Source organism: Hoplias malabaricus, chromosome 5 (assembly GCF_029633855.1).
Source record: "Hoplias malabaricus isolate fHopMal1 chromosome 5, fHopMal1.hap1, whole genome shotgun sequence".
Lineage (NCBI taxonomy): Eukaryota > Metazoa > Chordata > Actinopteri > Characiformes > Erythrinidae > Hoplias > Hoplias malabaricus.
In genome coordinates this window covers 51,617,771-51,630,608 of record NC_089804.1, presented here as the reverse complement: position 1 = coordinate 51,630,608, position 12,838 = coordinate 51,617,771, and the positions used below count along the sequence as shown (strand labels likewise).

Here is a 12,838-nt window from a genome sequence, read left to right as displayed (position 1 = left end):
TAACAAAACAAAGAGACATTAACAAAAGACAAGAAACGGGGAGCCAAACAGGCTAAACGGGACACGAGGAGCAAATCAGGGCAAACGGGACAGACAGACTAAAGAACGAGACGACAGGAAATGAAACGACAACGAGGAAACTTACAGAGACAGACTTGATAACACGACTGACATGACAAAGAAGAGAGAACACGACAGACTTGACATAATACAGGAACAATGACCAACAAACAGAAAGTGCAGGAAGGGGACTTAAATACAAGACACTGACGAGACGCACCTGTGACAGATAACGAGGAGGACTGGTTAACAGATGACACGGACGAGGAGGCGGAGACAAGGACATAAACAAAACATAGCCATGTGCTAAAAGCACATGGCCGGGGACAACAGACATGACAGGACGAAGGCGTGACATGTACTACCAAGCTTGTTTTCTCCATTCCACCTTAAATAGGTGAATATGCGAAGCTTTCAAACACACTTCTTACTCCTTAATTAGTTTAAAAAACACACACCACGGAAAAAACATGTGAATCTAAATCAATTTCTTTAAAACAAACAATGGTATTCACCTTCTTTGTATAAAACACACCAAACACAGTCCTAACACCTTTCAAACGTCGCCCCACTTTCTTTATATAAAACACACAATGTATGTCTTTACTGATTTTAATCTTTTCCTAGGTGTCTGTACTTCTATATTTGTTTCAGAAATTATTTGCTGCTACCTGTTAAGGAGAAAATTAGCCAACTCTGGCTCTGCTGTGTAGTGTTGTTTATTGTAAACTGCCTCCACTTTTCAAACACAAGGCCAGTCCTCTTATTTTAACATTAACTCTGTTCACTTGGTCATTTCATGACTGTGAGACACTGTCTGTGGACCTGGCCACACGGTGGACTGTAAAATGATTGGACAGAGGGCAGGACACAGGCAGGACCTCGGAGGGCGGGATCATAGGATCTCCGCTCCGGACTGAGCACTTCTCAAGGAGAATATTCCGCTCTAGCATTGCTGTGAGAGGCAGCAGTGTTTTAGCTTTTACCATTTCCTTAATCTATGATCACACACCCTGGACATTTTGTGTCTAAGTGCAGCAAATATCCTACAGATTGCTCCTTTAAGGCATAATTATTGACAGTGATTTCTGGACATTTATGGCATATTAAACAGATTAGCTACTCTGGATTATGAATAAATATGTGTTAAATTTACACCAAGGTTTGTGTTAACAAACACTTTAACAGAAACCTTTTGTTGTTGTTGTTGTTGTTGTTGTTTTGGAGGAAGCCTGGTGATGCCTTTGGTCATTGAGTGCCTCTGGGCAGTGGTCCAGGTCGTCCATATGGTAGTTCCGGACCTGCTGATTCCTTGTGTCTGTATCTCTGTGTGCAGAAGCATTGGAGGTGCAAAAAGGCATTGTTAATGAAGGTTGGTTCATTGGACTCATCAGCGCCCTCGTGCTGTTACTGCTGATACTCCTCATCATCTGCTTCATCAAGAGAAGCAAGGGAGGAAAATACTCAGGTATGACTGCTGCAGATTACACAGCCGTGTGCCTGTGTGGGTGGTCCAGATCAGTCTAAATCCATTGTGTCTTGGCCCTTTCAGGAAAAAAGTCTAAATCAAGTCAAATCAAATCCAATTTTTTTGTACAAACAGATGTTGCTACAAAGCAGCTTCAAAAAATTCCAATAAAGACAAAGTTTTGACATGAAATGTAAAAGTCTCCCAGGTGAGTGGGGCCAGGGCGACAGTGGCAAGGAAACACTCCCTCAGAGCTGAGAAGGAAACCTTGGGAGGAACCAAGGCTCACAGCGGGGCCTATTCTCCTCTTCCTCAGTGCAATTAAACCTTACACAGCCTCCACATGTTACCCTGGTGCAAATAAACTTCATGCTGTAAGTACATTTGTAAAACATGCTCCTGCTTTATTACAGTGTACCACAGAGATACCAGGAAGCGGTACGACTGCATGATAAAATGTAATACTTCTTAAACTTAATGACCCTTTTGGCTTCAGGTTTTCATTATAAAATGTTACAAATATGCACCAGAACTGAAAGCAGTTGAAAGTAGTTGAAGTACACATTGAAGCCTTAAGACAAACATTGTACCTTCGGAGGCACGTTTACAGTGTTTCATTGTACACTGCTGTCATTTAGTGGAGAATATGGATAATGACCATGATAATAATTTGGACACATTTTCTATAAATCTAAGAAACCCCTTTATTGTAGAAGCCGATCTGCAGGTTCAGTTTTATCCTGTGTGCAGCGGCATCTATTTTGAGAACTTTTGGAGTCAAAGATTTTTTCTGTTCTTTTTTTAAGCTGCAGTTTTTTCCTGCAGGTGTGGCACATGGGAATCAGATTGAAAAACACTAGCGCGTTCACTAAAATAAAGCATTTGTTTGAATAATAACAAGGTTGGTTGCATGTTGTACTTGTTTATTTGAAACTGTGTAAATGTGTGCTTCTGTCTCAGTTAAAGATAAGGAGGAGAGTCAGGTGGACTCGGAGGCTCGGCCGATGAAGGACGAGGCGTTTGGGGAGTACAGGTGTGTGTGTGTGTGTGTGCTATGAGATTTGTGCTTATGCTCAAGGACAACGCTGAATTCCCGCTGTGTTCCTCACACTCTCCCTTTTTGTTTCCTGGTGTCTTCTCCTCATGCTAACAGATCTCTAGAGAGGTATGATTTGTAGGGTCTTTTAATAAATGCATGCACCTGCTTCCTTTCCGTAACAAGATCATAGCAACCGTCAGCTTTTCTCTGTGATCCTCAGTAATCCAATTCCTTGCCCTCATCCTGCTAATTTCCTCATGATTTGAGAATGGTTTATAAATGTGTTAGAGTTATTCTGCTCTCTCTCTCTCTGTGCCTTACCATACACAACTATTCTCTTCTCATCTTTCTGCATCTGTCTCTCATTCATTCACTCTCCCTCTCTATTTTTCTCTCTTACTTTCCAATCTTTCTGTCCTTCTCTACTCTCACCCCTTTTACACTTTCTCCTTGTCTCTCTTTCATGCTTTCGCTTTCTCTGCATTTCTCTGCGAGCAGTGATAATGAGGAGAAGCGCACAGCCAGTCAACCGTCTCTGTGTGAGGACAGCAAACTGTGCAGTGACGGAGGACTGGACTACAACAACAGCAACAGCATGCAGACAGAGGTGATCATGGATGAGTCTCTGGCCAGTCAGTACAGCGGAATCAGAGAAGAGCCTGAAGCAGACCCCCAGGACAGCTCTCTCCTCCACCCGGCCTCCAACGGCCTGTCCACTCACGGCCTGCCCAACTCCGCGGCTGTCCTGGACTAACAGAGCAGGGTTAGGTTGAGAATCAAAACCGGATTCACACACGTGCCCCACTAGCTCATATCTAACTGACCAAACTGACTGACCAAACACACAGTCAATACACACATCACATTGAATACAAACACTGAAACCTGATACCGATTAATCAAACACCACACTCTTCTAGGACTGACCTAAGACCAAATCAATACTAGATCAGACTGGACACTAGACTGACTAACGTCATGCATTGAATTGACTTGATTTAAATTGTTGCATTTGGGTCCAGCAAACGTGTAAGTTCATTTAAAACGATTTTCCATGCATCTTGACATTTTACCACAATGTAAAGAGGATCTGGACTTTTCAGATTATATCAAAAAAGGAAATTTGCAGCAAAAATGACAGTGAAAATAAATATATTTCCACATGAATAAAATATTTCAGCTGATATCAACAGGTCTTTCCCAAAAACCAGCCGAAGAACATTGTTACCGTCATATCTTTTTATCTTTGTGGAAATAACTGTTTCAAGTAAGTTCATTGCATCATGTTTTTCAGTACAGACTGACACCAACACGAATAGGGACTGCCAAGTAAACTGTTTACAAAAATTTTGCAATATGTCCTTTCATAATAGTGTATACAGCCAATATACACCGCAACTTAAAGTAAAAGGCATTCCAGGTTTTTCTGAAACATACAGGAGACTGAAACAAATGCTGTGTCTTTACTTGATTCAGATGTGTACTCAACAACATGAAAATCACATCAGCAGTAGGTTGTCAGCTTACTCTCTGTTGACGTTAACTGTGATGTGAAAGATTTTACACATTGGAATCAACCAAATTCAATGCGTTAATTTTTCAGTGAAAGCTAATGACTTTGTCTTGACTAATCAAACACAAATACACGCAGCCGCCCCGCGGTTAATGCCAAAAACAGAGAAGAGTAGGCAGCAGAGAAGGAGAAGAGCAGGGAGAAATGAGGGCCTTAAAAATCCTGACCAGTGCATCATGCAAGCATATGCATGCCGCACGCTGCATATGGGTTGTGATGATGTAGCTACTTATTATAATCGTGTGCTTCAGCATTTCATTGTTTTAACTTATGTGTAGCTTTTATTCCAGGCTTTTATTTACGTTCTGAAGATATTATGCACATGTTATCCTCTGTTTCTCATAACGTCTGTGTAATCAGTTGCTCATTTGAGTGTACACCCAAGTCTCCATAGCCAAGCTACATACTGTAAATACGTAAGATGCAAAGATACGTTGAGATGAGGTGCTTTATATCGAGCTGTATATAGTCGCATCTAGCATTTAGCCATTTACAGTATTAGAAAGCTCTCCACCGGTCCTTGTCCAAATAACATGGCCATTTTCCTCCTTCCTCATCGTTCAGGTTCAATGTTCTCATATTTCTGTAACCCTCTTTGTGTGTGTGTTTGCCTCTTTTTCTTGTAGTTTATGGTAGTGTATTAAACAGTATATACTGACAAATCCTCTCTTGCAGTCCTGTTGGTGTAAAGCCATATGAATACACACTTCTGATGTGTAAAGGGTATGAGGTGGTTTAGAGTTTGATAGGGTTGTAAGAGAGTCTACACCACACACACACACACTCACACAGTACATTTCTAAAGTCAGAGATCAGCCTTATTAGGGATGTATTATTAGGACATTTTAACAGGAAGGTTATAATTAAATTAAAGTCCAAGCAGATGCAGGCGGTTATTACCTGGAAATAAAACGAAAGGGTTGGTCTCTGACTTTTGCACATCACTGTACACATACTAATAACCCATTTGTTCGGTTATTGTAAAACACAATCATATATGTGCTCATTACGGTTTGTGTCTTACACAGAGAATGTATGCTTTGTTGGGGTGGGAATTTGGATTCCATACCAATATACCAAATAGCATTTGTTCCTACTTCGCTGTGTGGTATGTTTATGTTTTTATAAGCAGTGTTATGTGGAAATAAATGAAAAGAACAACATTATGATACGTCCGCTTTAAGAAGCTGTAAGGGAATCTGTTATTGTGGAGAAATCGAGACGGGGCGCTGTTTTTGAGGGAACAAGCCTTTTTTTTTTTCTTTTTTTGAATGTAAATAAAACCCAAATGATTGTTTTGTTGGCATTGATTTGTAAAGAAATGTGTCTTGGTCTTGGTTTTACAGTTTGTTGATGTTTTAATTCTTAACCTTTGACCTTTTGGCATAAAATGTTAGTTGTGATATAACTGTTCTAGAAATTAGTGACTAGTTCTCGAAAACTCAAAAAAGAAAAAAAAGGATCCTTTGATAACGTCTGAATTTAAAAACTATGGTGAACATTTTTTTTTTAGAAAAAGGAAATCAAAACATCACTGGCCATTGACCTTTAAACTAAGAATCAGAACGAGCATAAATGTCCAGCTGTTTCCTGTTTGCGTAGAGTTGCAGTAATGTGTGTATCTGTGGGAAGCTGTGAGATGCTCTGGTCTTGTTTGTGCGGTGCACACGTACACACACGCAGGGAGAATTTGCAATGTGCCGACTCTGAGTCACTGAAACCAGTCTCTGTGAGCCTCCTGCGGTGAGGCGTGGCCCTCTGGGAGAAGTGTGTGATGTTGCGGCCTGGCAGCGCTGGTTTTAATAGGCTTTGTGCTGGCCTCCCTTCTTTATGCTGTACAGACACACTCAGGACAAAATTCTCTTAGAAGTCTATTTTCATACAGGAGGAATAAGTGATGTGAATTATGTCAATATTCAACCGAGCTGCTGCTAGACATCCGTGTTCTGTTCATGTCCGAGCATGCGTTGGTCTTAGAGAGAAGTGGAGTCGACTTACAGATATTAATAACTATACAGCTGAAATCGGCTTTTCGGTTCGAGAAGGTTTAGGGCAGATTTCAGACAGGATGCTAGGTTGCATTGCAGCCTAATTCATTTATTCATGCTCCGCCCACAGATACATTCTTTGTAGCTATTGTGTTGAGGTTGGTAGAGCAACAGATTTTACTCTTGATCTTTACATCAGATAATGCTAAGCTTAACATCTTTCTACAAATACTGTTTGATGATACTGCAGATCAATTGCTCCTAATTTAGGTAAAATGCCATTCAAGATAAGGAAAAAATCTGTGCGTACACCTCGGAGAATGAATCATTTCAAACATAAACAGGTCTGGTCTCACTGTTTAGGTTTTATTGGACCCTCAAGCTAATGTCAGTGGCTAAGACGTGTTTCAATGTAGTTCAGTTACGAATTAGTGATACGAAACAAAAATGGCTCTAGGGATAATCTAACCTAGCCTGTACAGGTTCTGTAAAGCCAGTAGAGTAGAGCGCATTTGTGGGCAAAGCATGAATAGATCAATTCATAGACTCATCCTGTTGTTACACATTTTGCTGTTTTAATGTACTGTCAAATAACTGAAATTGACTCAAGCTACTGTAGATTTAGTTCTAGATTGGTCGAAGCCTAGACATCACTCAAACGAGTCCCTTCTATCAATGCTCTCCCAGGTTCTGACACAAAATCTTCTCAAGTTAAAAATGTTACCAAAATCAGATTCATAAACCCAGGATAAAAGGAAGGAAATGGAGTGGATTGGAATGAGAAGAATGTGTGGAAGAGTGCACTTGTGGATTTGTATTTTATCGTTTTGATGAACAGCCATGTCCCTTTTTTTTTTCATTGTGTTGGGCTGTGCCAGGGGGTGGTGGATGGAGCACTGGCAAAGAGTGGGAAATTGAATGAGGGACTGAAAGGGGGGGCCTGTAAAAGTGGGGTTGAACTGGACAATGATACTGTATGTGAATCATGAATCAGCCACTGTATGTTAATGCTTCAAAAATAAAAATTCATGGAACATACCTGCTGTAGAGTTGTGAAAATCATCTCTGAGCTGAGCTGCTGTGGTGCTTATCTCACAAGAAGATTATCTTGTATATGTACATGTATATAATAACTGTAATTACCCAGAATCAAAGGTAATAGTGCAGCAGTGACTATACAGACTCTAGTTTGATATTCAGATTTGCAGAATTTATTTGTTGATAGAGACATGATGTAATGGAGTCTAGCGGGAGCTGGTGTTGAACTGGGTGAAGTAGTGGGCAGTGGGCCGATTGGTGTAAAGCTGCTTATTGAGGTACTGCTGGCTGCAAAAGACACAAGTCAATTGTTAAGAAAGGCTTACACCTCCAACAATATCAAGAATCTACAATCTAAATTCCAAAGTATGTTGTCTGATTTACAGTTCCCTAAGTTATGTTTCAGACAAAGATTCAAGACATACCTCAACAGCAAACATACACAACAGAAACACAAACATATATGGTTCGTATGTTCAGTGGTTTGATGCAAAATCACCATAAAAAGGGCTACATTAATTAGGTTTCTATAATTATCTATAGGTCATTAACAGATCAGGTTCCTATCACCACCGCTGTGAAAAGTTCTTCCTTAATACCTTAAGTATAATGAAAGAAATGCTACCAAGTCTCTCTGAATGTAATTTATAATTAGTTAAATTAGCAGAACCTTGGAATTATGGCCAGAACTCTCCTTTTTGGTTAATACCCATGTAAAGTAGAAAAGCTATGTGACGGACTCTGGGCGGTAAGCCAGGGATCATTTCCTCCCTGCTGCTGTGTGGTCAGTGAAGGTGTCCTGCCCTTACTGTATCTGCTGCTCTTGGGCCAGCTGCTGGTTGTACTTGTCCAGCTGCACTCTCCTCTCTCTCTCCAGCTCCCTCATACTTCTCTCCTCCTCCACCTGCTGTCTGGCCTGCTGCAGCTGCTGCAAACCCCATGCCAGCTCTCTCTGCCTCACCAGCTGCCTCTGAATCTGCAGAAAACACAGAAGAAGAAAAGTCAAAGGAAGGAGCACAGAGAGGACTCCTCTCCTGTGAGATCAAGTTAAAGGGACCCAACATTAACTGAGATGTCAAGTGTTTACAAAAAGACTTACAAAACACAGTATACATTTGAAAGAACAATATAAAAAGACAAAAATATATTTCTGTAACCACTTCTTCCTGATCAGGGTCAGAGTAGGTCCAGAAACACACCTTGTACAGGGCCCTGGTCCATCACAAGGTTTATTTAGCTTATCTCCTATTCAATGAAAAAGTATCAATTTTCTGAGGTGATTAGAAAATAGGACTCTAACAACTTAGTAGTTTATTTAACATGTAAGCATCATATAATCAAGGTTTAAGCTTAAATTCAAGGTCAATCTTACTTCAAATTTCAGAGAATATTTTGAAAAAAGCACATTTTTTAGGTTAATCTCAGACACCTGGCCTCACCTCTCTCTCTGCACGCTGCTCTTCTCTCTGCCTGTAGATGGCGCTGAGCTGTGGCAAGCTCATCCCCTTCCAGCGGTCCGGCAGTACTCGAGGGTCCTCTGCTGACCCCTCACTTTCTCTCTCTGCTGCCTCTGGACACTCAGTCAACAGATCAGAGGTCACCATGTGCAGAACCTCCGCCATCTCCTCACCCTCCTGCCTCAGCCTCTCCTGCCTCTCTCTTTCCCACCTTTCATGAGCCTGCAAACGGTCACTCAGGGTCAGAGGTTAGAGGTCAGTTTTGACCTTAAGCTTCAGAGGAATTTATTGTGAGCCTGAAAGACTGCTGTTGACACTCACAAAACAAAACAGCTGAAAGATTAACAGGCAGATAGCAGCAACATGTAGCTAACCTGTATAAACATGTTCATATCAGCACTTCAGCACCTCATATTTTCAAGCAGCTCCTTCACTGAACAATAAAAACGCTCAGAGGGGAAACAGTCGCTGTTTGAAGACATCACTGAGCTGCTTCACACAGACTTCACACTCCCTTTATCACTCACTCACTCACTCTCTCTCCTCGTCTTGTTTTTTTATTTATTTTTTATATTTTGCACACCCTCTCATTTTCCTGCTGTCTTCTTTCTCCCAGATTTTATACTATCATCTGTTTATTTTGATTTTCTTGTTCTCTCTCTTTTTCTTAAGCTCACTTCTCTTTTCTTTTTGTTTTTCTCTTAAGCTTTTCACTCTCTTTCTCTCTCCAATCATCTTTTTCCCCTTCTCTCTTTTATATTCTATCCCGCACTCGCCTCATCCAGCCTTGTACTATTTTCCCTCCTCTCTCTCTCTCTCTCTCTCTCTCTCTCTCTCTCTCTCTCTCTCTCTTTACCTGAGCTTGGTTATAGCTTTTAAGAGTGATGCAGGCAGCTCGTTTGCACTCCTCCTCCAGGGCATCCAGATGAACTGCCCTCAAGTCCTGCTGCACAACCTCCTTTCCTCTCAGAAGTTCTGTAAACACAAAGAACACACAACAACAAAACTCAAAGCTTACACATGTGTACACACCTCAGGTCCCAATCACTCCACATTAAAAGCCCAGCAGAGCAAATGCTGAAATACTACGACTGATACAACAACCAGGAACTCTGCAAATGGGCATCATCTACCATGATATTCTGAAACTGATTTACTGAATAAAAATGGCGAGACATCACACAGAAAAGGGATTGCAGACCACAGCAGAGCCTTCATGGAAAGCTCTTGGTCTGTAATGATTGGGAGTACATACACACACGAGAATCCTATGGAGGATGCTCTTCCAAACTGTCTGGCTTCTTTATTTATCTCAAAACATCAGTACAGATCTCTGGGTAGTTTTTACTTTCTGGACCTGAATTAACAATTACTACTTTGTATTTACCTTTGTGCTTGTGCTCTTTCTCTTGCCTCTTCTGCTCTTCTCTTTGAGCTCGCAGTGTTCTCTCATTCACCTCCATCTGAGCCCTCTTTCGTTCATGTTCCCCGACACCTTCACCCTGAACACACATACACACACAGACGGAGGGAAACGTGAGATCTGTGTCCATGCTACAGCATCCTTCAACCACTGAGCAATTTGCATTTTGTAGGTTTTAGTGGCTTTAAACAATTTAAACATATTTTCTTTAACACCACTGCTGTATATACTTCCAAATTTTCCTATTTCCAAAGTTTCTGTAAAATGGAGCGTGCGATTCCAAACCACTCCTTTGTAGATGCAAAGTACCTCATGAAACTGGTTCGTAATTCACTTACTCACTCATTCATTCATTTTCACTCAAATTTAGGAACAAAGATGAAGATTTATTCAGAACATATTTTAAAATCTGCTAAATTAAAATAAGCCAGTTGCTATCTAAATGTGACACAGTTCACATTCCTCTTACTCTTTAAAAAGAATTGAGTTTACCTGGAAAACTTGCATACTAGAAGGTCCTAAAGACTCTGGGGAGGATACGTTGAGCTCTAGTGCCCCCTGGCGTTTGTAGTTAATATCTGCGTCTCGTGAATCCTCTGCACGTTGGTATAATGCTCTGTACTGCACCAGTTCATCTAATAACTCTCTCCGTCTCTGCTCGTCTTCTCTTTGCTGCTCCAGAACCATCCGGTCAATGGAAACGTGCAATTTATCTGAATAATGCAGGGCAAAAATAAGCTGGTTCAGATTTTATTTTCCTTTTACTTAAGGGGCTGTTGTTTTAATTGCTAAAATCATGGTTTTCATCTTTCTGCTTCTTTAGATTCTCACTGGATCTAGAAGGCTAATGTAGCTTACATCAGATGGAAGTCTATCACCCACTTTCTTCAAACAGAGAGTCATAGTCTGTTATCAGCTCTTGGTCAAAAGCTTTATTTATATTGTACCATTTGGCTAGTCCCTATGGCTGGTAAGATGCTGTGCTTTTGTGAATTAAAGATGTATTTAAAACTCTAGACAGTGTCTTCTTCATCATCCACACCACACCACCCCAGAAGAAATATACAACAAAAACACCAGGTGCTGAGCCTCCTTGCCTAGAAAAGATTATAAAAATTGTGTGTTTTCTGTGGTGATCAGTTTCATCTCAGTCCAACTCAGATTAACGCTTGTTTGTTGGAAATCCTTACTCTTAAATAAAACCATTGTGCTTTTCTTCTGCTTATCCTAGTGTTCTGAGTTGTATTTTTAATCTTGAGTCCAAAGATGTGCCCATGACATCAGGTGACTGCATTTGAACTTCACTATTCACATTAAGTGAGGCTGGAGACTAGTTTAATTTAAGATAAATGTTCCTTCTTTACCATGTGCAGCATCCCACTGTCTCTCCATCTCCTCGCGTTCCCGCCTCTCCGCCACCTGCCTCTCGAGAGTGTGCACGTCTAATCCTATGACTCTGTTTCGTGTGTTGAAGATGCGCTTTTGCCTCTCAGACTCCGCTGCTCTGCGCCGCTCCACTGCCTGCAGCGCACGGGTCTCCAGAGGTGCGTTCAGATACATCTTCTACTCAGAGTCTGGAGGAACATTCACATAGTGGATAGTGGACCCAGAGTGGATAAAAACTCTCAGCTGAATGAATTCCATACAGAGCCATTCCATTTAAAGTGGCCTGAGGGCAAATGGTTCCCTCTAAAACATTTACCTGCTCACATTCCTTTACTGCAGTGTAGAAACACACTGCAATACTGATGATGATTTATCACTCTAGACATACAGGACTCCCCTTATCCTGAAATAGTCAGTGTGCGGTTATTTATATGAAGTATCATGACCAAAACGAGTAGTCAAGTCCATGGCTGAACACTTCTGAATTAAAATGGAAGTGTTTTAAAGAACGTCACACAGGCGAATTCAGTAACATAGTTTTTCTGACATCAGAAACCATATTTACCAATCACGTGGGACTTTCAAGCTTCAGGTGAGTCAATCAGAGGTGGGTGGAAACATTTTCATAGAACCTCTGAATAAAGTGATATTTGTCAATCACATCCTACCACATTGTTTTACTAGTTGCATCTAGTTTTGTTGTGCACAATATATTGGTATATTTAGGTATTAGTTACAAACTGTAGTGCAGTGCAATAGATGGGTTCCAGGAGCAGTAGTTTCAATGTGCTTCCATCATACATAACTTCAGGCATGTTTAAAATGGCCCCTTACTTGCTTTACTCTGTTCATTCATAAGCTCTACTAATATGTATTCCACACCTCTATCTGCCTCTTGCCTGAAGCTTAAAAGTCCCATTGCATAAGGTTTATGATGTAAGAAACCCTGGCTATCAGAATCCACCTGTTTCATCTTGGGAACACTGCAAGTTCAAAGTGGAAATGCTCAGTCATAGTGTTATTATGTTAGCTAACAAAGATAAACACTGGATTTTCACTGGAGGGTGTCTTTAGAAAATGACTGTTAAGTAGGCACAGTTAACGTCAATATTAATAACTACAAACACAAGACAAACAAACTAATATTGTTACATATTTGACCCTGAAGTAGATATATATATATTATATGAATGTCTGGGGAATACTCTTAGTCTTACCTGAGAGAGCGACTCTACCGCTGCGTGTCTATGGCTCTCTGTACACAGAACGGCGTATCCATGGTGACAACGCGCATGCGCAATAACCTTACAGGGTTTTTTTTGTTTTGTTTTTTTTTTCTGCATCTTTTACGCATCTTGTATTTGTTTTGTCTTTGTGACCATTCTCACAGACAGTGGCAGCATATT

At 40.8% G+C, this 12,838-nt stretch overlaps 2 protein-coding genes across 4 annotated transcripts in view; one reads left to right on the top strand and one right to left on the bottom strand.

Moving 5' to 3' along the window:
* Positions 1-7,133, top strand: part of l1cama (L1 cell adhesion molecule, paralog a) — a 75,645-nt gene extending 68,512 nt beyond the window's left edge. For both annotated transcript variants that reach the window (XM_066670492.1, XM_066670491.1), the window contains 4 exons: positions 1,397-1,528; positions 2,489-2,561; positions 2,682-2,693; positions 3,066-7,133. In XM_066670492.1, coding sequence (XP_066526589.1) covers positions 1,397-1,528; positions 2,489-2,561; positions 2,682-2,693; positions 3,066-3,321 — 473 coding nt within the window. In that variant the 3' untranslated portion in view covers positions 3,322-7,133. The remainder of the gene's footprint in view (positions 1-1,396; positions 1,529-2,488; positions 2,562-2,681; positions 2,694-3,065) is intronic.
* A 195-nt stretch (positions 7,134-7,328) lies between these two features.
* ribc1 (RIB43A domain with coiled-coils 1) lies at positions 7,329-12,696 on the bottom strand. Of its 2 annotated transcripts, XM_066670494.1 has the most exons (9): positions 12,650-12,690; positions 11,749-11,835; positions 11,411-11,620; positions 10,539-10,759; positions 10,011-10,125; positions 9,480-9,598; positions 8,606-8,845; positions 7,976-8,142; positions 7,329-7,454 (listed from the first exon to the last, which is right to left on the bottom strand). In XM_066670494.1, exons 3-9 carry the CDS (start codon positions 11,604-11,606, stop codon positions 7,373-7,375), a joined length of 1,140 nt encoding a protein of 379 aa, XP_066526591.1. In that variant the 5' UTR covers positions 11,607-11,620; positions 11,749-11,835; positions 12,650-12,690; the 3' UTR covers positions 7,329-7,372. The 2 variants fall into 2 exon arrangements, with proteins under 2 accessions (XP_066526591.1, XP_066526590.1); XM_066670493.1 differs by lacking the exon at positions 11,749-11,835 and having other exon boundaries at positions 12,650-12,696.
* Positions 12,697-12,838: the final 142 nt, after the last annotated feature.